Source organism: Lithobates pipiens, unplaced genomic scaffold (assembly GCF_037356315.1).
Source record: "Lithobates pipiens isolate NorthernLeopardFrog02 unplaced genomic scaffold, aLitPip1_a1.2 Scaffold_18, whole genome shotgun sequence".
Taxonomy (NCBI): domain Eukaryota; kingdom Metazoa; phylum Chordata; class Amphibia; order Anura; family Ranidae; genus Lithobates; species Lithobates pipiens.
The window spans coordinates 489,207,962-489,235,658 of NW_027507758.1; the positions used below are offsets into that span (position 1 = coordinate 489,207,962).

At 44.1% G+C, this 27,697-nt stretch overlaps 2 protein-coding genes across 12 annotated transcripts in view; one reads left to right on the plus strand and one right to left on the minus strand.

Annotated features, from left to right (window-relative positions):
* The window catches only part of TRIP12 (thyroid hormone receptor interactor 12), a 200,965-nt gene extending 183,844 nt beyond the window's left edge, over positions 1-17,121 (minus strand). For all 11 annotated transcript variants that reach the window (XM_077488552.1, XM_077488551.1, XM_077488549.1 and 8 more), the window contains exon 1: positions 16,971-17,121. The gene's annotated coding sequence lies outside the window, so the exon portion shown is untranslated. The remainder of the gene's footprint in view (positions 1-16,970) is intronic.
* A 473-nt stretch (positions 17,122-17,594) lies between these two features.
* The window catches only part of FBXO36 (F-box protein 36), a 94,021-nt gene continuing 83,918 nt past the window's right edge, over positions 17,595-27,697 (plus strand). The window contains exon 1 of the mRNA XM_077488553.1: positions 17,595-17,729. Within this exon, the coding sequence (XP_077344679.1) occupies positions 17,634-17,729 (96 nt within the window). The 5' untranslated portion in view covers positions 17,595-17,633. The remainder of the gene's footprint in view (positions 17,730-27,697) is intronic.

A 27,697-nucleotide genomic window follows, 5' to 3' on the forward strand; every position in this document is an offset into this window, starting at 1 on the left:
TTACGGGCGGCGGGAGGGGACGCCTCCCGCCGCCCTCCGGTGCTTCTACCGACTCACTGTTTCCATCGGTGAGTCGGTCACAGGATCCGCCGGCCCCAGCAAGTAATCAGAGATTTCCGGCGGACTAGATTGTCCCCGGAGTCTCTATGATCGTTCGGAGGCCGGGCGCGATGTTATGACGTCACGCCCGGCCTCGGTATTCAAATTAACGGCGCCGATCTGGCTAGGAAGCCAGGATCATTTTTTTTTTTTTTTTTTTTAATTCTTCCCAGCCTAGAGGTGAGATATGGGGTCTTATTGACCCCATATTTCACTGTAAATAGGTCCGATCGTGCCATATTCCTATTACAAGGGATGTTTACATTCCTTGTAATAGGAATAAAAGTCAAATTTTTTTTTTTTTAAGTGTAAAACTAAAAAAAATAAAAATAAAACTAACAAAAAAAAAAATTTAAAGCGCCCCTGCATACGCAAGTCCCGCCCACATATGAAAACGGTGTTCAAACCACACGTGAGGTATCGCCACGAACGTTAGAGCGAGAGCAATAATTCTAGCCCTAGACCTCCTCTGTAACCCAAAATATGTAACCAGTAAAAGAATTTAAAGCGTTGCCTATGGGGATTTTTAAATACCAAAGTTTGGCGCCATTCCACGAGCGCGTGCAATTTTGAAGCGTGACATGTTGGGTATTTACCTCGACGTATCCTCCTCTTTCACATTATGCAAAAAAATTGGGCTAACTTTACTGTTTTTTTTTTTTTTTTTTTTAAGCATGAAACTGTTTTTTTTTCTGAAAAAAACGCGTTCGAAAAATTGCTGCGCAAATACCGTGCAATGACTGCCATTGTATTCTATAGGGTCTTTGCTAAAAAAACATAAATGTTTGGGGGTTCTATGTAATTTTCTAGCAAAAAAATTTGGAATTTTATATGTAGGAGAGAAATGTCAGAATTGGCCTGGGTCCGAAGTGGTTAACCCCATTATCTTACTAAACGTCTTAGACCTGGTTCCCATCTATGCGTTTTATGGTGCTTTTTGCAGAAATGCACTACAGTTCATTTACATGGTTTCCTATGGAACACGTTCACATCTGAAAGGGTCTGGGACTTTTTACGCAAAATGGTGCTTAAGGCTGGATTCACACCTATGCATTTTAAGTACTTTTTGCCTTTTGCAGATTTACACTACAGTCCATTTAACATGGTTTCCTATGGAACACTTTCTGTAGTGCAAATCTGCAAAATGCACAGGTGTGAAAAGCATGTTTTTTGCAGTAATTTGTGTTTTTAAATCTGCCCAAAAAAAAAAATGCAAATTGCAGTAAAATCACATGCGCAAAAATCAAAAAGCACTGCAGAAACAGATCAAAAGCAAACTGCATAGGTGTGTATCGGGCCTTATGCTGGTCACACAGATCAATTTTCAGATGAGAATATTCAGACGAAAAATCTTTGTACATTCGCTGAATGAAAGAATTTTGTTTGGAATTTTCACTTGTTTTTAAAATGAATGTAATTTCTAAAACGAAAACCACATACACTGAAGTTTTCCCATTTCCAAATTTTCCTGTCACTGTGGTTGATAATGAACGTCAATTTGACCCACTTTTTTATTTATTTTTTTAAGGTTGTTAACCGATTAATCGAAACAATAATCAGCCAACTAATCGATTATGAAAATAATCGTTAGTTGCAGCCCTAGCAGAAAGTAATTTATTTTTTTGGGACTTTTTTGGTTTATATAATAAAAAGCAAAGTGGTGATCAAACACCACCAAAAGAAAGCTGTGTGTAAAAAAAAAAAATGCATAAACAAAAAATGTAATTTGTTTACAGTATTGCATGACCGCACAACGATCAGTTAAAGTAGCGCAGTGCTGAACAGGAAAAAAAAAAAAAAAAAATCGCCTGGTCTTAAAAGGAGTAAAATCTTCCAGAGAGCAAGAGGACTGGTACAACATAATATATAGGCATTATAAAGGTTACAGTGGTACCTAGATTTATATTACACATTCAGACTAAATCCGAATAATGCAAAGCTCAAGCAAGCCAACTTAGCCAAGTAGTCCTCTGTTGTGCAACACAGCCGTTTGCTTTCTTGCTGTGTCAACACTTACCTCGGGTGGGCTGTCAATGTAACAGCTGTGTAGCACTTTTGTTAACCACCATCGGACAAACATCCCTGGTGCTTTCCAACTATCCTGCACAGCTGTTAAGCTAAAGTTAGGTGACGTGCCCTAAAGTTAGCATTACAGTAAACTACAGTGCTGTGAAAAAGTATTTGCCCCTTCCTGATCTTTATTTTTTTGCAAAATTTTTCTCACTTAGATGATTCAGATCAAATTATTACACAAAGATGACCCGAGTAAATCCAATTGCAGTTTTTCAATTATTTAATTTCTTTAAAGGGAAAAAAAGCTGTTCAAACCTGCCAGGCCCTATGTGAAAAAGTAATAGCCCCCTTCCATGCCGAATCATGAATGAACAACCACAATTTTTTGGAAAGCAGAGCTCATTTTTCACTTGCCACACCCAGGCCGGATTACTGCCAGACCCGTTGAATCAAGAAATCACATAAATAGCGCGCTTCCCTTTGGCAGCTTCTAACAGAATTACAAAAAGTCACACAACAGATCAGAAAACAAAAGTAACGTACATGTATAGGTTTAGGAAGGGTTTCAAAGCCATGTCTAAGGCTTTGGAACTACAGTGAACCACGAGGAGAGCCATTATCCACAAATGGAAATAAGTCGGAACATTGGTGAACCTTCCCTGGAGCGGCCTACACAAATTACTCCAAGAGCATGACGATGACTCATCCAGGAGGTCACAAAAGAACCCAGAACAACATCTAAAAGAACTGCAAGCCTCATTTGCCTCAGGTAAGATCAGTGTTCATAATTCAACAATAAAGAGACTGGGCAAAAAAAGACATCCATGGGAGAGTTCCAAGGCCAAAGCCACTGCTGACCAAAAAAAACACAAAGGCTCATCTCAGATTTACCAAAATACATCTTGATTATCCCCAAGACTTTTAGCCAAATATTCTGTGGACTGATGAGACAAAAATTTAACTTTTTGGAAGACGAGCTTCTTGTTACATCTGGCATAAAACAAATACAGAATTTAAAGTGGTTGTAAACCTTTACAAATCACTTTGACCTACAGGTAAGCCTAGATTAAGGCTTACCTGTAGGTCCAAGAAATATCTCCTAAACCTACACAGTTTAGGAGATATTTGCCCGAAGACAGGCACCACTGTCTACGGCGCATGCGCCGTAGACAGCGGCGCGCAGGCGCATTGAGCGTGGCATCGTTGACGAAGATGCCGCGCGTCTCGGCTCCCGTGCGCATGCGTGGGAGTGACGTCATCGCGGCTTCGCCGAATGACAGCGGCGGAGCTGCGAGACCCACCGAGAAGATGGATGCACCGGACTACAGGAGACAGCGGCGACTTCGCTGGCTCCTGTGTCAGGTAAGTGACAGATAATGGGCTACTATGCGATGCATAGTAGTCCATTATGCTTTGCCTTTGCAGGGAATGAAAGAGGAAGTAAACGCATCAGGGTTTACTTCCTCTTTAACAAGATCATACCAAGTCAGACATGGTGGTGGTAGCGTGATGATCTGGGGCTGCTTTGCAGCTTCAGGACCTGGATGACTTGCCATAATTGATGGAACCATTAATTCTGAGCTCCCCCAGAAAATCCTAAAGGAAAATGTCCGGCCATCAGTTTGTGACCTCAAGCTCAAGTGCACTTGGGTTATGCAGCAGGACAATGACCCAAAACACAACAGCAAGTCTACCTCCAAATGGTAGAAACAAAGCAAAATGTAGGTTTTTGAGTGGCCTAGTCAAAGCCCTGACTCAAATCCAATTGAGATGCTGTATCATGAACTTACACAGGCAGTTCATGCTGGAAAACCCTCCAATGTGAAAGACTCATTGCCAGTTATTGCAAATGCTTCATTGCAGTTGTTGCCGCCAAAAGGTGGCACAACCAGATATGGAGAATAGGAGTGCAGTTAGTTTTGCACTCCTGTGACCTGTTTTCAGCAGAAAGCAGGCTGAAGTCTGCTCTCTGGTGATGTCACGGATATCAGTCCAGGCACCGCGTCATCTTTACTGATATAAAACAAAAAAGTTAAGGGAGGAGGGAAGGAGAGGGATTGCTGTTCCTAATCACTAGGAACAGCAGATCTCACTCTACTCCCCTGACACAACAGGGCTCTGCTTGTTTACAGTGACAGATCCTCCTTCTGCCTGTCTCTGGAGCGATCACCGGTGGCTAGCAGAAAGAGTCCACTGGACCTGCTGGTTGGCTCCCCCCCGCTAGCGAATGTGAGCACGCGCCCACAAATCGCAGTGTAGGAGCCCGATGTACAATGGCAGCGATCTTTAACTAGCAAAAAACACACACACACACATCTGGAATATGCAACCTGCATATGTGGTAATCAGGCCTAAAAAAAAAAAAGGGAATTAATCTGCAGTGTCATATTGGTCTCAAAATGGAGGCCAGCCAAAATAGCTTTTACACTGGTTTTCTTAACTGCACTGAAATAACAAAAGGCGGCAAGGCTACAGTGTAGACAGAACTTGTCTCAGACACTTATTAGTTCCCCTATAGTGTATACCCACTTGCCTACTGGGCACTTTTACCCTCTTCCTGCACAGGCCAATTTTCAGCGCCATCACACTTTGTATGACAATTGCAGTCATGCAACACTGTACCCAAATTACATTTTTATACGTTTTTATTTTTTACACACACGGCTTTTTGGTGGTATTTAACCACTTCCCACCCGACCAATGTACATATACGGCCGGGTGGGAGCTCTCTACTTCTGAGAGGACGTTCAGGAACGTCCTTCAGGAGGAGGGGGGATCGCGCGCGTGCCCGCACAGCGGCGCGATCCCGATGTGCTCGTGTCACCCAGACACGGCGCATCTCGGATCGGCAGGAGGGCTCCGATTGGCCCTCCTGATCACATTACGGCCGTGTCCAATCACAGCCATCATGTGATGTAAACAAACAGCCAGCTGCTAGGCAATCGGCTCCTCCTCTCCTCACACAGAAGTCATTGCTGAGGAGAGGAGAGCAGATCGCTGCAGCCGGCTGGTGATCAGCGAGTATGAGCTTTTTACTAACTGATCACTAGTCTAGTGTAAACACACATCACCACAATACACGTCACCACACATGTCCCGAAATAAAAAAACAAAAACACACACACACCCCACATATGTCCCACTAAAATCACATGTTCCAATGATTATCTGCACACATATGTACGTGATCACCTGCACACGATCATTTGCGTACATATGTCCGTGATCACACAAACCAATTATTATACACTTAACGGAATTTTTATTTTTTTACCAAAAACATGTAGCAGAATACATTTTGGCTTAAATTTATGAACAAATTTGATTTTATTGGATTTCTTTTAAAATAGAAAATTGTTTTTTTTTTTTCCAAATTTCCGCTTTTTTTGCACTTCTATATCGCGAAAAACTAAAAGATTAGTGAATAAATACCACCAAAATAAAGCTCTATTTGTGCGAACAAAATGATAAAAAATTTCATTTGGGTACAGTGTAGCATGACCGCGCAATTGTCGTTGAAAGTGCGAGAGCGATGAAAGCTGAAAATTGGGCTGGGAAGGAAGGGGGCGAAAGTGCCCTGTATTGTAGTGGTTAATCACCACTGGCTTCCCCCCCCCCCCAAAAGAAAACAAACCATCTTTTAAAAAAAAGTTTTGGTTATAAGATTTAGCAAAAATAAAGTAATTTTTCTTCATCACTTCAACTATGTGCTTATGGATACCACACTGTAGCCGTCAATCTCCTATAGCATGGCCTGCAAGTGGATAATGCATGACTTTTATATACAAACAGGAAATATATTGTTCACAAGGGCATAATTTCGCTTGTGCCAGGGCCTTGTTTGCCCACACAGGAATGCATAGGTGTTCCATGCATCCTCGTACAGGCTTTCCCATTTATCTCATATAGGACTCAGCATCTGCAAGCACACAGCTGGGGAGCAGTGGCATTGTCTATGCAGTCGCTGCACCCCAACTGAAATGAATGCAACTGTCTGCACAGGAATGTATAGAACACCTCGACATCCCTGTGTGGGCAAACAGCCCTCAAAGCCTAATAGTGAACTATTACTATGGTAGAAGTATTTTTCAATCTTCTACCTATGCAGTTACTGAAAGAAGTTACGGCAAGCGTTTTTTCTACAGTCATAAATGGCTGGCAACATAATGCATGCTGGGCCTCCCCCTTCAAAAGGGCACTAAGCGACATTCTCTTCCTTCACAAAAGAATGAATTCAGATCCACATTAACCACTTGCCGACCAGCCGCCGCAGCTGGGCGAAACGACATTATGTCGTATCACCTTTTGGCCACTAGGAGCGCACACCCGCAGCGTGTTTCGACCCCGATTACCGCCGGCCTCCCGCGGTCACTGGTGATAGAACCGGGATGAATGTACTGTAATATATAAATATATATATTATACACACAAACCTGGTCATCCTGCCAGTGAACGATCTTTCCTCTGAAAGGATGACAATGCTAAATAATGCCCTGCAGGGAATTTTGTGCGCCACTGTAAACCTGGGGAGCCGCTTTAGTCATTAGGACCACATCCCGTTCACTGTAGCCACACACTAATATGATCGGTTTCAACATGCAGACTATCATTCCTTGTTTGCTGGTGGTAGCTTGCAATATTACGATATAGGGGTACTTTTTTTTTAGTTTATTAAAATGACAAAGTGATATTTGTCCCCATTTGCTGTAAAAACAGACCATGACATCAGGCAAGTGATGTGTTGCATGAATGCATTTTTTCCACAACAGGCTGCAACCTACCTGAAGGTGGTGTTGACAGGCCATGTTTTTCTATGTGCCTTTGTGGTGACTGACAATCAAGTGCAACAAAATACCCGTCAACGCACGTGTGAACAGGTTATTAAAGTGGAACTTTAGTCCGAAAATAAAGTCCTGCTAGATCACTTCAGGTTGGCCCCTTTTCAGGCAAAACTATGTAAAACATTAAAAATAAAGTACCTATACTATTTAATATCCAATAATACACGGTCTCACCCTGCTCTGCACATATTCCAATCGCTCCCTAAAAAAAAAAAATAAAAAAAAAAGGGGGGGGGGGTACTGTGCCAAATTTGTAGGAGGCCGATCTACCGAAAGCCTAAGGATTTACTGCTGCTAAGGGGCTCTAGGCTTCAGCAAAAAAGAAACCGGAGCAATGCTGGAGGCAATTTACAGCCAACATTAAAGAGGAAGTAAACCCTGATGGGTTTACTTCCTCTTTTTTTTCCCTGCAAAGGTAAAGCATAATGGACTACTATGCATCGCATAGTAGCTCATTATGTGTCACTTACCTGACACAGGAGCCAGCGAAGTTGCCGCTGATCCCTGTAGTCCGCCGCATCCATCTTGCTGGTGGCGTCTCGCAGCTCCGACCAATGACAGCGGCGAAGCCGCGATGACGTCACTGCCGCGCATGCGCACAGGAGTCGCGTCTCGCAGCTCTGCCGCTGCCATTCGGCGAAGCTGCGATGACGTCACTCCCGCGCATGCGCACGGGAGTCGACAAATTAGGCAAATCCATTCTTGGACTTGCCGCATTTAGTGCGCCTGCGCGCCGCTGTCTACGGCGCATGCGCCGTAGACAGCGGTGCCCATTTTCGGGCAAATATCTCCTAAACCATATAGGTTTAGGAGATATTGCTTGGACCTACAGGTAAGCCTTAATCTAGGCTTACCTGTAGGTCAAAGTGGTTTGAAGGGGTTTACTTCCTCTTTAATGTTGGTAGCATAATTATTGTGGAATTTATGTTCCTTGCTAAAGCACTTTTTGGCAAGCTGTTATGGGTTCCACTTTAAAGGGGATTGTCAGCTTTGTCACCATTTACAGTGCCTTGTGGGGGGGAGCATTCATATACCTTGAAGTTTTCCACATTTTGGCATGTTACAACCAAAAACAAGCGTATTTTATTGGGATTGTGTGCGATAGACCAACACAAAGTGGAAGGAAAATGATTTCCAATTTTTTTTACAAATATATGAAAAGCGTGGCCCAAATGCTTTGTAGAACCACCTTTCACTGCAATTACAGCTGCAAGTCTTTTTGGGGATGTCTCTACCAGCTTTGCACAACTAGGAGTGACATTTTTTGCCCATTCTTTGCAAAATAGCTCCAGCTCTGTCAGCTTGGATGAAGAGCGTCTGAACAGCAATTTTCAAGTCTTGCCACAGATTCTCAAATGGATTTAGGTCTGGACTTTGACTGGGCAAAACACATGAATATGCATGTATCTAAATCAGGGGTCCTCAAACTATGGCCCGTCAAGGTCTTTTACCTGGCCTGCCCAGCCACTGGAGCCCCCACAACACGGTCTGCCCGGAGAGATTCATACCCCGCCCCATAGGGGGAGACAGAATTAATCTCAGGCATTGACCAGGGTGGGAGTAGAGGTACAGAGAGCCAGCTCCAGCTGCCTGTTGACAGCGGTAAGTCCTGCAGTGCTTCTCTCTAATCCCTGGACACTGGACAGGCTGGCTGCACTGATCCAGCCCCCCCCCGCAACAGTCTGAGGGACAGTGAACTGGGCCCCTGTTTAAAAAGGTGAACCTCTGCCCAGTCTCAAGTATTATGCAGACGAACGGGTCTTCTTCTAATGCCGCGTACACACGATCAGAATTCTCGTCGGAAGAACCTCTGATGGTTTTCCCGACGGAATTCCACTCAAGCTGTCTTGCCTACACACGGTCAAACCAAATCCCAATAGTTTATAACGCGGTGACGTACAACACGTACGACGGAACTAGAAAAAGGAAGTTCAATAGCCAGTAGCTTCTGTCTCATAGTTGAATCTGAGCATGCGTGATTTTTGGAGTGTCGGAATTGCATACACACAATTGGAATTACCGATAGAAAGTTTTTCCGTCGGGAAAATTGAGAACATGCTATCAATTTTTGGCTGGCGGAAATTTGGACAGCTAAATTCCGATGGAGCATACACAGGGCTGCATTTTCCAATGAAAAGCTCTCATCTGTCTTTTTCTGGCCTGAATTCCGACCGTGTGTATGTGGCATTAGACTGCCCTGTATTTGGCTCAATTCATCTTCCCATCAACTCTGACCAGCTTTCCTGTCGCTTCTGAGGAAAAACATCTCCACAGCACGATACTGCCACCAGCTTGTTTCCCGGTGGGGATGTGGGGTGTTCATTTTCAAAGTTCAGTTTTAGTCTCAACTGACCAGAGCACCTTCTTCCACATGTTTGCCCTGTCCCCCCACATGGCTTCTGGCAAACTGCAAATGGGACTTCTTATGGCTTTCTTCCATAAAGGCCAGATTTGTGGAGTGCATAACTAAGACCTCATGTACACCGGTGATGCTAAACAGATGTTTAGGAGCAGTTGGGCATTTTGTTTTTCCAACTGCCCGCACTCTCCTCTATGTTATCTTATCTGTTCATGTACACAGGGGCATTTACAATAGTTTGTAGGGAGTTGAGGAATACAGTCATTTTAAGTGCCAAACGCTGTAAAAATTTAATATAAAATTATATATATATATTTATTTTTTTACTTTAACGCTTCCAAATGCAGCAAAACAGACGTTTTAAACATTGGTTACCATCTGTCAAGTTAAATCGTTCAGGAGCGGTTGGAAAAAATGTTCCGTCTATGTGAAGCCTCAGTTATCCTGTGGACATTTTCCCACCTGAGCTGTGGATCTCTGCAGCTCCTCCGGAGTTACCATGGGCCTCTTGGCTGCTTCTATGATTTATGCTCTCCTTGCCTGGCTTGTCAGTTTAGGTGGAAAGAACAGTCTTGGTAGGTTTGCAGTTGTGCCACTCTCTTTCCATTTTCCAACGATGGATTGAACAGGGCTCCGTGAGATGTTCAAAGCTTGGGATATTTTCTTTCTAACCTAACCCTGCTATAAATTTCTCCACAACTGTATCCCTGACCCATCTGGTGTGTTCCTTGGCCTTCATGATGCTGTTTGTTCACTAAGGTTCTCTAACAAACCTTTGAGGGCTTCACAGAACAGCTGTATTTATACTTAGATTAAATTACACACAGGTGGTCTCCATTTATTAAAAAAGTGACTACTGAAGGAAAATGATCCCATTAGATTTTAGTTAGGGGTATCAGAGTAAAGGTGCTGAATACAAATGCACACTATACTTTTCATATATTTTTATTTTTTTTTATTTTTTTTACATAAAGGTGGAAAACCTTTTATCATTTTCCTTCCATTTCACAAGTATATGCCACTTTGTGTTGGTCTATCACAGAGGTCTCCAAACTTTGTAAACAAAAAAGTGCCCGTTTACTGTCTGCCAGACTGTGGCAACTGGAATATGTCCTGGCATCAGTGGGAGTAAACAATGCCCCATTTTTTTATTTTCAATGGGAGGAATTGTGCCACGTTGTTGGTGTCATTTGGTGGAAAGAATAATGAATGCTGCATCACTGATGTTAGTGAGAGAAATTGCGCCCCATCGTTGAGGTCATTGTCAGAAACTGCCCCAATGTGTCAATTGGAGGAATTATGCCCTAATGTTGGTGTTAGGAGGATTAACCACTTCAATACCGGGCACTTAAACACCTTCCTGCCCAGACCAATTTTGAGCTTTCAGCGCTGACGCATTTTGAATGACAATTGCGTGGTCATGCTACACTGTACCCAAATGAAATTTTTTTCCCCACAAATAGAGCTTTCTTTTGGTGGTATTTGATCACCTCTGCGGTTTTTATTTTTTGCTAAACAAATAAAAAAATACCGAAAGTTTTGAAAAAAAAAAAAGTTTTTTTTGTTTCAGTTTCAAAACTTTGCAAATAAGTAAGTTTTCTACTTCACTGATGGGGTTACACTGATGGGCAATGATAAGGCGGCACTGATGGGCACCGATGAGGTGGCACCAATGAAGTGGCACTGATGAGGTGGCATTGATGGACACCGATATGTGGCACTGATAGGCGGCACTGATGGGCGGCACTGATGGGCACAAATTGGCACTGATAGCTGGCACAGGTGGGCATGGGTTAGTCAGCACAGGTGGGCATGGATGGGCACTGATAGGCAGCACAGCATTATAATATATTGTACTAATGGATGCCAATCAGTGCCAAACAATAATGCCCATTGTGGGCACTGATTGGCATCCATTATGGGCACTTATTGGCATCCATTGTGGCACTGACAGGAATCCCTGGTGGTCTAGGGTGGCATATCTTGTCCTGGGCATCCCTGGTGGTCTGGTGGCGTCCCTGGTGGTCCAGTGTGGGCATCCTCGGGGGGGGCTGTGCTGATAATCGATCAGCACAGACCCCCCCCGTCAGAGGAGCAGCCGATCGGCTCTCCTCTACTCGCGTCTGACAGACGCGAGTGAGGAAAAGCCTATCACCGGCTTTTCCTATTTACACTGTGATCAGCCGTGATTGGACACGGCTGATCACGTGGTAAAGAGTCTCCATCGGAGACTCTTTACCGAGATTGTAGTTGCCGGGTGTCAGATTGACACCCCGCAACAACGATCGCCGCGATGCGCAGCCCCGGGGGCGCACAGCGGCTCATAATCCTGATCACGTCCGATCAGGATTATGCAACCACTTTGCCACCGTCAATTTGTTATAGGGCGGGCGGCAAGTGGTTAAATTTTGTCCCAAGGGCCAGGTAAAAAGCAAGCAAAGAGCTGCATATGGCCCCCGGGCCACAGTCTGGAGACCACTGGTCTATCACATAAAATCCCAATAAAATTTAATTTTCCTTTTTGGTTGTAACTAGAGGTGTTAAGGCCTGGGGGGGAAAAAAAAAAACTCTGTTTTTTTTTCCTGAATGCTTTTTAGTTTTTTTCCCCAAAAAAAAAAAAAAAAAAAAAAAAAAAAAGACAAAATAAAATAAAAAAATTGTGGAATATTTTATCATGATGAATAAAATATTTTAAGACAGGGTGTTCAAGCAAGTCCTAGGTAACAAACTGAACCCTCCAATGCAAGGACAGTATGTCTTTTTTCTTCCTTTAGGAGGTGCTGTGCTGCTATTCCAACAAGAAAAAGGTTTCAGTTTTGCTTTTGCATGTTAGTGGGCATGTTCGGTTTGTTCTGTCCTCTTCACTAGGCCTCAAAAGCATTGGAAGAAAATACAGAGCATCAAAAAGGACCTGAAAGTATATACTCAATTTAAAATGGTCAGAGTTTACATTTATCCGATTCAGAATCCAGAAAATTTAATCATTTAGCTACATTAGTTTATCTTTATAAACGTGTGTGTAAATAATTTAATTACCAGTAATCTGGTTCTTCCACCACCCCCACACAACCATAGATTAGTGTCTTCTTGCAAAGTGGTAATTTTTTCTTGTTTTTATTTCCTACGCCCCTCAGAAAAATTGTGAGACCAACATCTAGCATATGGAGGAATTTTCACAATACAAGTTCTTCTGAAAAGAAAAAATGTGATATGCAAATATTTTCAGATGAAATATGCATTTCCAAATGCTACCAGGATGACAAGACACCTTCTTGTATGTAACAAGTGTCCTGTAGATCTTAAAAAAAAAAATCCTTCATGGTTCGAAGTGAAGAGGACAACGATGACAATGCACATAGTTTCTCAAAATTCTCGTAACAGAATGACTTTCAATCTTAAAAGAGAAAAAAGTGCTAATGTAGCATATTTAAAATTTTTCTAAAAAATATTTTTTTTGGGGGGGGTGAACACTGAAAAAAATTAAAAAATAAAGTTTTCCGAGCTTCAAAATTTTCAGAAATGTTACATCTCTAGTTGTAACATGACAAAATGTGGAACATTTCAAGAGGTATGAATACTTTTAGGCACTGTATACCCTCCTCCTCAGTACAGGTCATGCCCACCTCTGCCCCCAGTTTTAATGCCAATTTAGCAATGTCCATATGACCTGGGGAGAAGCATCTTGAGGAAGCAATACCTGGACCCCTCCTCTAAGCTGTGTCCTTGTGAAGGCCATGGTCTCATTATGACATTTCAGGGGACTAAACAGGATTTCAATACCCCAGGATAAGGGCAAGTAAAACCAGAGGGTTGAGGAAAGGATGGGGGGGAGGGGAGCACACTATTGTGCATTTCTCCCCCCCCCCCTTTTGTAGTAAATAGCAAACCACCTTTTTAAAAACGTAGCTAGTTTTTAAATATTAACCTCTAATGCTTATCCTGCTTTCCTCCCCCTCGACCATCAACATGCTAGAGAGAAAAAAAAAACACACACAAACAACCACACACACATTTTCATTGTATATCACCACTAGGTCTCTGTGTAATGCATGCACAATATGGCTGGACCATAACATAACAGTGAGTGCGATGCATAGCTTCCTGAAAACGTCATTGGTCCTCCCCAGATCCCTAATGTAAGCAGTGGTCTGGCTCTCAGGAGGAGTTATGTAAAAAGCAGAAAAACGTCATAGGTGGGGGTCAGTCTGGGGGGAGTTGTAGTTTCTAGGCAGAGTTGCCTAAGTAGTGAACATGTGATACCAAGCCCTTGTTCACACCAATGCAATATGTCATGTGATTTGAAAGAAAAATTTTAAAAACGCATGACAAGTCTGAACTGTAACAAGTGACATTAGTTCTTTTCACCCTAGAAGTAGTTTGTACCACAACCCACTGTGCCAAAAGTATTGCATGCGGTATTTTTAGCGCATAGCACCACAATGCGGTGGTGTTAACTGGCACCATAAGGAACCAGGAAATGGCCTTGCCATTAGGACATGCAGTGAGCAACGCATCTGAACGCAAATGATGTGAATGGGGTCTGATGGCAAGGCTGGAGTTCAGCTTTAAAATGCCTTCTCCCTTTAATCTGGTTGCAGCTACCTGCTGACATTCCTGGCTAATGCTGTCCAGGGAGTATCAGAATATGCCATGCAGTCACGTCTCACCAGTACACTTTATATGGGACACTGCAGGCCTACCTCTGACAGGCATCGCTGAGGACACACAGCCAGGTCAGATCGCAACATTGCAGTAAAATAATCTCCCCATCACGATCAAATCTCAACAGACATTACAACATTCTGCAGCTGACCTCTAATATCCACCACCAAGAAAAACAGACAAAGCAACGTCAGAGCACTCCAAACCGAGCACACTGCACTGTCTACGCTGAATCAACACACTCACGTCAGGGCCATCAAAGGCACAACACTGACCCCATGACAAGCCAAAGAGAAGTCCCCTTCCCTAAACCTCCCCCCTAGACTAAAAGTGACATGAAGGAAAGCATGAAAGGGGGGATCTAATCAGGTAGAGGACCCAGAACGTCACTAGGCCAAATCTTCTACCAAGAACAATAACAGGAAGCTGAATCTGACAAAGAGCCCCTGATGGGGGTACACAGCCCTGAGATTTGGGGATCACAAGCCCCACATGACACATGAAAAAGAAAAAACACAAAGGGAATATTTGATCTAGCTCACGTCATTGCAACAGAGAACGTCTGCATAATCTCGTTAATTCCACATACTGTTTACAGAAAGCCTTCAAAAGCCAAAAACGCTCAGATCCTACATGGACAAAATCTTTGTCTTCTCACGTGATCAGAAAACATGACCCTCTTGTACTGAATTGGAACTGAATAGTCTCCCTTTATTTTGTAAGGCGCCACGCAATTGTAAATAATAATACTAACCCCTATGGATCAGAGTGGGAACACAAAAGACCTCAAATGATATCAGATCTAATGATTGATCCTGAGTAGGATGAAGGGTATGTTGTCTTTTCATTATTTATGCCTAATCGATCAATATGGATAAATAAGGTGGACAGCTGGATTATAAAACCAGATATCTAATGGGAATAAATAAAAATATGACAGGCTATGGATTTCTCGCTTTTGGCTGTAGATGGACTTGTGTTTTCTTGTATTGCAATGTACAAAGACTATTAAAGTGGTTGTCAACCCGAAAAAAAAAAAAAAAAAAAAACCCTGTAAAGACAAAGGCATAATGAGCCTTTGAGTAGGCTGTGCCAAATATGAATGTTCCCTTTCCTGGTTAGAGTGTAAGCTCTTATAAGCACCACCCCCCCCCCCCCCCCCGTACTGAACTGTACGGTCTGTCTTTAGGCCCCATTCACAGCTCTGCATTCTGGGAATGTGCACAAAAACAAATGTTCCTGAAAAAGTAAAGAAAGTGCACTGTGCTTGCAGTGTCATTAATTCGTAATGACATCAGTGTTTTTGTGCGCTAAAAACAACACACAAAGCTCTATAGCTTAAAAGGTTCTGGAGCTTCTTTACGTGATTTTCAAGTGAATGGACTGCCATATGTGTGAAAATGTGAAAAGGGTGCAAAAAACACATTGGGTGTGAATGGGGCCTTCTAGTATAAAAAGGTAACACCAATGGCTCAGAGTATGCAAGCAGATTAACAAACATAATATTGTAAAGCACTGTGCATACTGTTGGTGCTATACAAATCCCGTACAATAATAATGGTGCTTTATAAATCCTGTATAATAATGGTGCTATAAAAAATAAATAAAAATACCTGGGTAACATTAAAGAACATTATTCCAAATATGTGATATGGTACAGAACACAAAAGATGACGTCATCTACAGTCAGATCCAATGAAAGACTAGGGGGGTCTTATGAGGAAGAGGGGGAGATGAAATATATATATATATATATATATATATATATATATCACCATGGAGAACTGAAGACTAATGCTGGTCCCACACACACACAATACAATCTGATTGTTCAATCTCCTTTAGATTTACCGACACTGTGCGATATAGAGGACAAACCTAAACAACCCAACCAAATGATATCAGGCCGGCCTTGTACTATGTAACTGATGGTAGGTCTATATGATATTGTACAATCAGATTGAGCAGCGTATGATCAGTCAGAGGGCTCATTCGCACAGACATACGCATTATTTCTACATGAAAGGTTGTAGCTGGTGGAGCTAGAAGATCCTGCGTATAATACGCACTTAATTACTCACAGAAAAGCTACCGAGGTGTTTGTGTGCGGCTAAACTTAGAAAAAGTTGCATGTGTGGGCTCACTGATTACTATAGTGCTGCATTTAGATGCCTACAAAGACGTATCTGCTGTACACATCTAAATGCAGCGTTTTTTACCTGCCCGTGTGAACGAGCTCTAAACCATCCTATGGGAAGAGATGACCGGATACGGTTTGTTTACCCTATTGGCTGATTTCGTTTTCTTCCAACATATGTAAAGAGATTAGAGTAGGCCAGTCTAGTTGTGAATGTTATGTTTTTATGCATCACTTCCCTGTTAGATTGTAAGCTCTTATGCCAAGGACCCCTTGAATCTCTTGTATTTGTACTGTCCTGACTGCCTTTCTTTAGTGCACACAGCTGGCACTTTACTAAACCTGTATAATAAGAATACACAGCTAGCACTATAATAATCCTTATTAGATTGTAAGCTCTTACGACCAGAGACCCCCCCCCCCAAACCTCTTGTACTGGATCTGTCCTGTCTGCCTTTATTTTGTGCATACAGCTGGCACTCTATTAATCCTTAATAATTAGGAAGTAAGGGTGCATGTGAAGATCACAGAATGGATGTATGTGCCCCCCTTCTAGCTGTATCCTATGACACAGTGATCTCAGGATGTGCCTCCATTGTATACAGGGAATAGCGCCCACTGAGGCCTGTGAGTAGTAGTGCTGTTAGCAGGGCCCAGCCATGACCTCCTGTGATAACCCATAGCGGGGTGCAGGCCTCAGCCCGGCCATAGGGGGAGCTGTAAGTCACCCACCTATTGTATAAGGTCCATACAATACCATATAGTGGCCTTCCTGGCACAGACACTACACAACCCTTAGCACTGCTATGGCACGGAGCCTGTGAGCCCAGGCCGCCGTGGTGAGGCCCTCCCCGGGTACCTCTGTCCGCCGCACTCCCCCCGGTCTCTCCGCTTCCTCTTCGGTCTTTTTCCTTCTCACCGATCAGCTGAGGACGCGCGGCCCCAGATCCCTCCGCGCACTACTTTCCCGCACCGGATCCTTCCGCTGCAGATCTCACTTTATTTCCCCCATAACTGCGGCCTAGCCGGGATCCCTCCGCGGACTACTTTACGGGAAAAAGGGGGAAACGCAGATTCACCGGGAGCGCTCGGGCGGCTGTGGCCTGTACGTGGAGCGGCTCATAGGGCCTCTCGCCCTCTCTGGATGACGTGCTCAGCGAATGTGGCGTCCGTTGGCCTCGGCCAGATGCCTTTTTATGGAACGCCTCTTTTACTGCCGTCGGTTTTCTCTAAGCACAGCTTGTCGGGATGAGTTGTGGGTCCCCACAGGACCTGTCGGCAGGCCGAGCCCGGTTTATTTCCGCCAGGGTCACCGTGTCTCCCCCCGGACGGTTATTACACGCTGTGCCGCTCTGTGAGCTCCCCGGACGAACTGTTAGGCGTCCAGTGCTTATTGTTCGGGGATGTATGTGAGGCGGAGGGATCTGTGGAAGCTAAGCTCCGCCTCCCACGGCGCGCACGGATCCCTCAGGGAAGGGGTAATCCGCCTTGGTTGCCCTAGCAACCGCGTGAGCGTCTCAAGATGACGGCGCTGTTGCCGGAGATCCTGTTCCAGTGTGACGGACAAGCTCCGGCGCCGAGCAAGGACTTCTATCAACTGCAGGTCACTCGCAGCGAGGTGGGTGCGGGGCGCTCCGGGGTTGTGGTGTGTCACCGGGAAGTGCGGGCTGGTTGTCGCAAGAGATTGGAGTGTGTCTGTGAGAAGCGCTGCGCGTGACAGAGGGAGGGCGGAGCCTAAAATATCTGTGTACGGAATAGGAACGGTGCTGTTACTGGCAGGTTATGGAATGGGGGCGGGGCTAGTGATATCCGTGTGCTGAATAGGGTCTTCGCGTGAGGGGACATGGGGTGGAGCTAATCCTGGCAGGGTACAGAATGGGGGCGGGGATAAGAGTGCAGCGTAGGAGATGGAGGCGAAGCTAAGGGTTGAGTGTGCGGATAAGGGCGGAGCTAACTGTGGGCGTGTACTTAGTTGGGTGCGGAAGTGTACGGAATGGGGGCGGAGCTACCACTGTAACCACCAGTGCAGATGTAGATCTGAGCTCTGTTATAGCAAAACAAAGTCTCTGTATATGCTGTGTATGTAGATGAGGACTATGCATGCTCCCACTGGTTTCTCAATAGATGTACATACAAAGGACACAGCCATAACTCCTTCCCCATGTTTACCATGTATGGTTTGTACAAAGCATTTCCCTGGCCTTTAACCACTTAAGGACCAAGCCTCTTTCTGAGATTTGTTGTTTACAAGTCAAAAACAGTTTTTTTATATAGAAAATTACTTAGAACCCCCAAACATTATACTTTTTTTTTTCTTAACACCCTAGAGAATAAAATGGCGGTCGTTGCAATACTTTCTGTCACACCGTATTTGCGCAGCGGTATTACAAGTGCACTTTTTTTTGGAAAAAATACACCTTTTTGAATTAAAAAATAAGACAACAGTAAAGTTAGCCCAATTGTTTTTTATAGTGTGAAAAATAATATGCCAAGTAAATTGATGCCCAACATGTCACGCTTCAAAATTGCACCCGCTTGTGGAATAACGTCAAACTTTTTCTCTTGAAAATGTCTATAGGCGACGTTCAAAAAATTCTACAGGTTGCATGTTTTGAGTTAGAGAGGAGGTCTAGGGCCAGAATTATTGCTCTCGCTCTACAGATTGCGGCGATACCTCGTGTGTGGTTTGAACACCGTTTTCATATACGGGCGCTGCTCACGTGTGCATTCGCTTCTGCACGCGAGCTCGTCGGGATGGGGTGCATTTAAAAAAAAAAATTTTTTCTTAGTTAATCTTTTATTTTTTTACACAGTTTAAAAAAAATATATATATGGTGTCACTTTTATTCCTATTACAAGGAAAGTAAACATCCCTTGTAATAGAAAAAAGCATGACAGGACCTCTTAAATATGGGATCTGAGGTTAAAAAGACCCCAGATCTCATATTTACACTAAAATGCAATAAAAAATGTAAAATTGTCATTTAAAAAAAAAATGGCCCTTTAAGAGTTGTGGGTGGAAGTGACGTTTTGACGTCACTTCCGCCCTGCATTGTTATGGAGACAGGAGGGGGCCATCTTCCACTCACTTGTCTCCATGCCCAGCAAGGGTGAAAAATCTGATCGCCTCCGCCGATGCAGACGGCTACGGTAAGCGGCAGAGGGCACTGGAGCGCAGCGGGAGGGTGGACCCTCTCTCGCCACCGATAAAAGTGATCTCGCAGCGAATCTACCGCAGAGACCACTTTTATCTGAAACCAGACCGCTCACTGAAGAAGAAGATACTGGGGTTATGGCAGCTAGCTTCTGCCATAACAACGATATGCCTCTTCAAAGTACTGACGTATAACGACGATGAGCGGTCCGGAAGTGGTTAATATGACTTAACTTTTTCACCTGCCTGAGCCACTTTTGTGTGTTTTTTGCACACGATTAAAGTAATTATTGTAGGCTTGAAGATTACATAAACCCCCAAACACATGCATTTACCTTCATATGGGAGTAGGAGGGCTCAAAACATTTGTTTTCAAAGTGATTTTAAAAGTAAAAAAAAAAAAAAAAAAAAAATAGTAAACATGTTATACTTCCCCGCTGGGTTCAATAGTTTTGCCAAGAGCATCACTGATCCTCCTCTTCTAGGGTTCTCTGCCGGCACTCCTGGCTCCTCCCCCCTGCCAAGTGCCCCCATAGTATGCCACTTGCTATGGGGTCACTCGTGTTCTTGTTTGACAGCCAGATCTGTGCATCCATTGACACAGAGTGTGGCTCAGCCCCGCTCCCTCATCGATGGCTGTGATTGACAGCAGCAGGAGCCAATGGCTGCCTTTCTGTCCAATGAGAAGAGAGACCCAGGAAAGTCGTTACTTTCGTGCACATCGCTGGATCGAGATCAGGCTCCAGTAAGTATAAGGTGGGGGGGTCTGGTAGAAGAATGTTTTTTTTACCTTAAATGTATAGAATGCAATAAGACCTCTTTCACACCGAAGGCGTTTTGCAGGCGCTATAGCATTGGAAATAGCACCTGCAATCCGCCCTTAAACTGCTGCTCCATTGTTTCCAGTGTGAAAGCCTGAGGGCTTTCACACTGGAGTGGTGCTCAGGACATCAGCAAAAGTCCTGCCAGCAGCTTCTTTGGAACGGTGTGTTTACCGCTCCTCCACCGCTGCTCCCCATTGAAATTTATTGGGCAGCGCTGCAATACCGCCAGCAAAACACCGCTATTGAGGGCGGTTTTAACCCTTTCTCGGCCGCTAGCGGGGGGGTAAAAGCGCCCTGCTAGCAGCCAAAATGCGATGCAAATCCGATGGTAAAACGCTGCTAAAAATAGTGGCATTTTACCGCTGACGCTATGGGTGGCTTGGTGTGAAAGCCGTCTAAAGGATAAGTTCACTTTTATAAAAATAAATAAATGCACATTTTTTGCTGGGAAAAAAAGTTAGCATTTATTTTTTGCAGGAGCCTGGAAAGCATTGCACCAGTGATCAGCAGATCACTGATATCATGCAGATCTCCCGCACACTGTGAGTGTATGGGCTTACCTATACATCCTGTACCGGTAAGCCGATACTCCCTGAGAAGACTCGCTGAACTACTGTGAAGCTGCACAGAACCGTGGTAGTTCATTGAGAACTACAAGCCAACTGTGGCTAAGGATGTCGGTGCTTGTAGTTCATTCAGACACACATAGCTGTGTGTCAGAATGACGCGGGTGTGTGCTCAGAGCCCCTCACTGCCGCACTGTTTTTGAAACAGTGGCAGCTAGTATGTGGAGCTTCTACCCATACTGCTGTCACAGAGAGGGGGTCCAAACATTCTAAAAAACAAGAGAAGAACTTAGTGCAATTCCATTATAAACATTTATTAAAGAATAAAAAGTGACACACAAGATACTCACAAATGTATGTTGTATATGCACATGACAAAACCTAATGTGAACAAGTCGCCTCTAGGACTGCTGAAATGCTCCAGAGATGCAAGGAGACCAGAAGGCGTCCGTGAAGGCTAGGCTGATGGGTTTTGAGGGAGAGCTCTCTTGCTCGGAGCCAAAAAAGCAAATGACCTACTATACATTTAGATATGTTTAGGTACTCAATCGGGGCCTGCCTCAGTAGGCCCCACCCCTCATACATCACTGGTGGTATGTGTCCCTCCAGGATCCAATCTCATATTGCCATTCTCCCTCTGTGACAGGAATGGCAGCAAATAACATATAGCGTGCAATATAACAAACATAGTAGTACATACATAAATTCATACATACAGTGAGGAAAAAAAAGTATTTGATCCCCTGCTGATTTTGTACATTTGCCCACTAACAAAAAATGTATCAGTCTATAATTTTAATGGTAGGTTTATTTTAACAGGGAAAGACAGAACAACAAAAATATCCAGAAAAATGCATTTCAAAAAAGTTATAAATTCATTTGCATTTTAATGAGTGAAATAAGTATGTGATCCCCCTATCAACCAGCAAGATTTCTGTCTCCCAGGTGTCTTCTATACAGGTAACGAGTTGAGATTAGGAGCACTCTCTTAATGGGAGTGCTCCTAATCTCAGCTTGTTATTTGTATAAAACACACCTGAAGCAATCAATCAGATTCCAATCTCTCCACCATGGCCAAGACCAAAGAGTCGTCCAAAGATGTCAGGGACAAGATTGTAGACCTACACAATGTTGGAAATAGGCTACAAGACCATTGCCAAGCAGCTTGGTGAGAGGGTGACAACAGTTGGTGCCATTATTTGCAAATGGAAGAAACACAAAATAACTGTCAATCTCCCCTAGGTCTGGGGCTCCATGCAGGATCTCACCTTGTGGAGTTTTAATGATCATGAGGAATCAGAACTACACGGGAGAATCTTGTCAATGATCTCAAGGCAGCTGGGACCATAGCCACCAAGAAAACAATTGGTAGCACAATACGCCGTGAAGTATATATATATACATACACACACACACACATATACACATACACACACACACACACACACACACACACACCAGACACCATGACTATGCATTCTAAGTAAAAGCCTACCATCAGTGTACCCACCTTTACCTCCTCAGAAGGCATATACGGTGCCTGCATTTTAATTTATGTTGAAATATTTAGAGGTGCCCCGGTGATCCTCACTGGCATATTCGCTACTGCGGAGGCGCCTAAGTCGCTGTTGCAGGCCGCCTTGCGCATCCATGGAATGCACACTCAAACCGTAGACACGAAAGTGTAGGATCTGCAGTGGGAAGGGGGGTGATCTTGGAAAAAGTCGATAATGCGGCACTTTACTCATGTGATCAGCTGTGTCCAATCACAGCTTGCCTCACACTGACAGAGTAAGAGGGGAGCCGATCAGCAGAATCTCCTCACAGGGGAGACCTGTACATAAAATCAGGGCACGGATTATTAGTGCCCTGATTATCAGTGCAGCCCCAACAGTGACACCAATCTGTGCCCATCAGTTTTGCAAGTCAGTGCCACCTATCAGTGCAGCCTCATCAGAGAGGGAGAAAAATTTACTCATTCACAAAATTTTCTGACAGAAACTAAGAAAAACGTTTTTTTTTTTTTCAAAATATTCATGCGATTAAATACCACCAACAGAAATCTCTATTTGTGTGAAAAAATATTAAATAATGTGGGTACAGTATTGCAAGACCGCACAATTATCATTCAAAACGTAACAGCGCTGACAGCTGAAAACTGGCCTGGGCAGGAGGGGGTAAAAGTGGCCAGTAGGCAAGTGGTTAATGAGACATCAGGAGACTAAAAGACCTCTGATGTCTCCCCTGTCCTCCAATGAAGTTAATGGAACATAGAATGCATTCCATCATCTTCTTCCCTCAGCATACTGGATGGGGAAGGTGACACGTCACTTTTGGGTCAGTAAGAGGAAGGGCAGGACAGCACCTTCCATGCATGGGGATCCCAGAATACAATAATGGGGAAGCAATTTTGTGGCAGCACAGCCACCAGATTGCTTCCATCTGACAGCAGTCGGCTTGTCAGATATTCACACACTCCTGGTACATACGTTTCATCGGTGGCAATGAAAGGGTTTTTCTTTTTATACTTTTGAGTTGTGAGGGGTTAGAACCCCAGTCAGGTTATTATTGCTGCCTATGCCTCCTCTAGGGAGATTGAACCCTCTATTTGTACTGGTGAACACTGTCAATAAAGAAAGAAAACGAGTGGAAATCTAAAACTGTAGAGTTGTCCCTAGCACAAGTGATGAGGGGGAATCGTCCAGTAGTGACACTTGTTTTAGGGATATCTGTGTAATGGTGGCAATACATGGCGCAAGAAAACTGAACAATCAATGTCCTCTAAGCTATAGTGAGTTTTGATCAACCCGCCCGTTTGTGGCGGAAAAAATATCGGTCAGTGATGCCTTTTTTTCACGTCCTTGTTAATTACTTACAATTGATCTACATGCAAGGCTGAGAAAAAACACCATCGATCAACCCTGTACAATTGTTTTTTTGTTCTTTACCACAACCGATCAATTTAGGTAGATCTAAACCATGGGTCTCCAAACTGCGGCCCGAGGGCCAGATGTGGCCCTTTGCTAGCCTTTAGCCGGCCCTTGGGCACTATTCCTCCAACAAGGGGACACTATTTCTTCCACTGATACCAATAATGGGATACTTTTACTAATAGGGGCACTACTATACCGCCTACTGACCACCAACCTTGAGGCCATATTTATTCTCATTGATGCTGAGTTCAGGACATTTTCTGCCCCCAATCCAGCCCTCCTGAAGTCTGAAGGACAACAAACTGGTCCATGGTTTGAAAAGTTTGGAGACCCCTGATCTAAATCATCATTCTTCCTCTCATTGCTTGGCCGTGCTATTTTTGTCTCTTCATAGATCTGATTCAAACATTTTGTCATATTGATTATCGATCGTTCAATTTTACCACACCCTGTAGGCTACCATCTGAGAGGAATTTCCCTCACTTTTTTACAGCAGGATTGAAAGTGAAAGAAAATCCCAATCTTTGGGTAGTCATCAAAACAAACAGAGGGGAAATCTTTCAAGGAAGATGCTATTTCCAGTGACCACAAGGGATTTCCCTCACCTATCCATTACACAAACAACTTCATATTAACCCCTTTGCGCCGACATACGCAAATCTGCGGCCCCACTGGACTGGGCTTTTCTCTGTGGGGCCGCATATTTGTGTCTTTGCTGAGAGAAAGCTGCGCTCCCAGCACATAGACAGGGGTTTTTCTAAGATCCCCGGTCCCCGTACTTATGATCGGGACCCGGAACTCCTGATTCCGGGTCACCTAATCGCTGTGATAGCCTCTGATTGGCTATCATAGTGATCAGTCACTGTGAAGCCTGCCCCCGTGTTTTTTCCCTCACTGAATGGAGGAGAAAGATACATTGTATCTCTCTCTCTCCTTGCTGAGAGAAAAAAAAAAAAAAACTGTAAAAAAAATAAAATAACTAATAATAAAAAATAATAGGTCAGGGCCAGGGTCAGGCCCCTTTCACACTAACAATCCGTTCAGATCCGCCTGTCAGTTTTTCAAGCGGACCTGAACGGATGCTCCATAGAGTTCTATGGAGCGTCGGATGTCAGCGGTGACAAGTCCGCTGACATCCGACCCGCTCCCATCCGAAAAAGTGTGACGGAGGAAAAAGCTATTTTTCCATCCGTCATCGGATCGTGTGACGACGGACACTGCGGTCCATCGTCATCCGATCTCTCATAGGGGAGAGCGGCGCTGTGACAGGTCCATCCCTGCGCAGTGTGCAGAGACGGACCTGTCATCTCCCTGCTCAGCGGAGATCGCTCCGGTGATCCCCGCTGAGCAAGCGGCTATCCATGGGGCGGATCAGCACTGATCCGCCCCATGTGAAAGGACCCTAAGTGTTTGGGTCAGGGTCAGTATTTTTTTGGGCAGGATTTTATTTATGCATTTTAAATTCATATCAGTGTCGGTGTGTTTTAGGTAGCATAATAAAGAAAAAAGCAAAATGCGCTCTATTGTTTCTGGGCTGTACTACAGGTAAAAACAACAACATACACATATGTTGCATCACTGCGACCACCAGGAGCAGGTGAATTTATTTTGGTTGTTCTTTGGTGGAAGGTTATGGTAGTAAAGATCTGTGCAGGGGTGTGTCAGCACAAGTCTTGGCTATTGGAGAATATGCAGGCTGTACTCCCAGGACATGGAAGGGCAACTGACAAACATGATAGGATGTGCTCTCATGCTAACATGGTCAGTTTGAAATAGGAATGCAGGGAGACTGGCAAGATCACCAGGTATTTCACACAAATACAAAGAAAACAGGATACTTAAGAACATGGTACAACAGATACATATCAGGAATATGACCCAGCCCCTTTGTTTACTTAATGGTGGGGGAAAGTAGCACTTGTCAAGTACCAGGAGCGGTTGTGTTTATGAAGTGGCATTTTTTTGTTTTTTTGGTGCAGCCGGCATTCATTATGAATTTACATCAGGGGACATTATTATAATTTTTTTTAACAATGTAGCCTAATGCCCATACCTTTATTTTGTTCCAACAAGATCAAGTCACGTGACAAAAGTAACCTGGCATCAGGATGGGGAAATATGGCTGCCTTATGTCACCGCTCTGTTATATAGAGTGCTACTTCACTACTATAGTTTGTGTTTAGGGATGTGTAGTAGTAGACTTAAAGCGATGTTCTGCCCCCCCCCCCCCCCCCAAAAAAAAATTAAAAGCAAGCAGCTACACATACTGCAGCTGCTGGCTTTTAACAATAGGACACTTACCTGTCCTGGAGTCCAGCGATATCGGCTCCACAGCTGATGTTTCCATCAGCTGCCGGGTGCTGCCGCCGCCATTGTGAGTAAGGGTATCCGGCAGTGTAGCCTTACGGCTTCACACCGGGAACCCTACTGCTCATGCTCGAGGCCCCGCTCCTCTCTCATACTGGCCCGGGGACAGGATGAGGAGGAAGGAGCCCCACGGTGATGGCACGGGGCCCCACGGTCCTGGCCCGGGGACAGGATGAGGAGGAAGGAGCCCCACGGTGATGGCACGGGCTCCCGAAAGTTGGAACAGGATACCCATCAAAAACAGGTATCCTATCCCCCCCCCCCTCGAAATGGTGCCAATTGTGGCACGGGAGGGGGAGAGGAGACAAATGAGCAGAAGTTCCACTTTTGGGTCTAAAGTCTTGAAGTGGTTCATTCCATGTATGCATTAAGGTAAAAAACTTTCTGAGCTGCAGGATTCCCCCCCCCCCCCCTTTGTCTAAACCCAATCACGATCCAGTGATGTGCACAAGAGCAGCAGCTCTCACCGCTGTCTCTCTCCTCACTAAGCAGATTGATAGCAACAAATTGGGAATAAAGAGGGGTTTTTTTTGTATTGATGATAAACACCAACCAGAGGGAGCTGTCGGTGTAAGATTATTATGTAAAATTTAAAATGAAAAACCTGACTAAGGCTCAACCCCTCTGAAAATAATAATTAACCCAAGATCCATGGATGCAGGGATTTAAAGGACAACTAGTTACAATAGTCATACATATATAATTTTATTGCATAAATAAACATACAATACCAAAAACTACAAGATAAAAAATAATTGGCCAATTCATTTTTAGCTTGTGGTATTTGGTATTGTCTATGTTTTTTTGATACAATAAAATTATATATGTGTGAATATTGTACCTAGTGGGTGTTCAAGTCCCTCCATCCATGGATCTTGGGGTAATTATTATTTTGAGAGGGGTTGAGCCTTAGTCAGAGGAGAAAGGCAAGGGTAGCAAGTCAGATAAGTATAGTATCACTGGTCCCTTTGGGCAAAAAAATCATGGCTATCCCCAGAGACACTAGAGAAAAAAGACAAATGCAGTGAGCTTCTGAAGAGGAGGGGAATAGAGAGGGTGATGTTGGGAGAACTTGAAAATGTATTTTGTCTGGGTGAGTACATTGAGCGAAACCCACCATAGAAGAAAGCAGGAGGACAGGCAGAGTCAGATTCCTGAAGCTAGGTGTCAGTAACGCATAGGTTTAACCACTTCTCGTCCGCCGTATAGCAGAATGACAGCCGCAAAGTGGTTAAGTTATCCTGACTGGACGTCATATGACGTCCAGCAGGAAAAGCCTCGATCGTGCTCCCATCGTCTGATGTAGACTCTTTACCATGTGATCAGCTGTGTCCAATCACAACGTAAGCAGAAAGAGCCGTTTATCTGTTTTTCCTCCACTGACAGACACAAGTAGAGGAGAGCTGATCGGCTGCTCTCCTGACGTGGGGGGGTCTGCTCTGATTGATTATCAGTGCAGCCTCCCCGAGGATGCTCACCCATGACCCAGTACCTATTAGAGGTGCCAATCAGTGCTCAAATAGAGGTGACAATCAGTGCCCATCAATAATGCCTGCTAGTGCCTCATTAGTGCTGCCTACCAGTGCCCATCAGTGTCACCTACCGCCCTGTAAGTGCCCTTTAGTGCGGCCTATCATTTCCCCATCAGTGTTGCATATCAGTGCTGCATATTAGTGCCTTATCAGTGCCCATCAATGAAGGAAAAAACATACTTATTTACAACATTTTATAACAGAAACAAA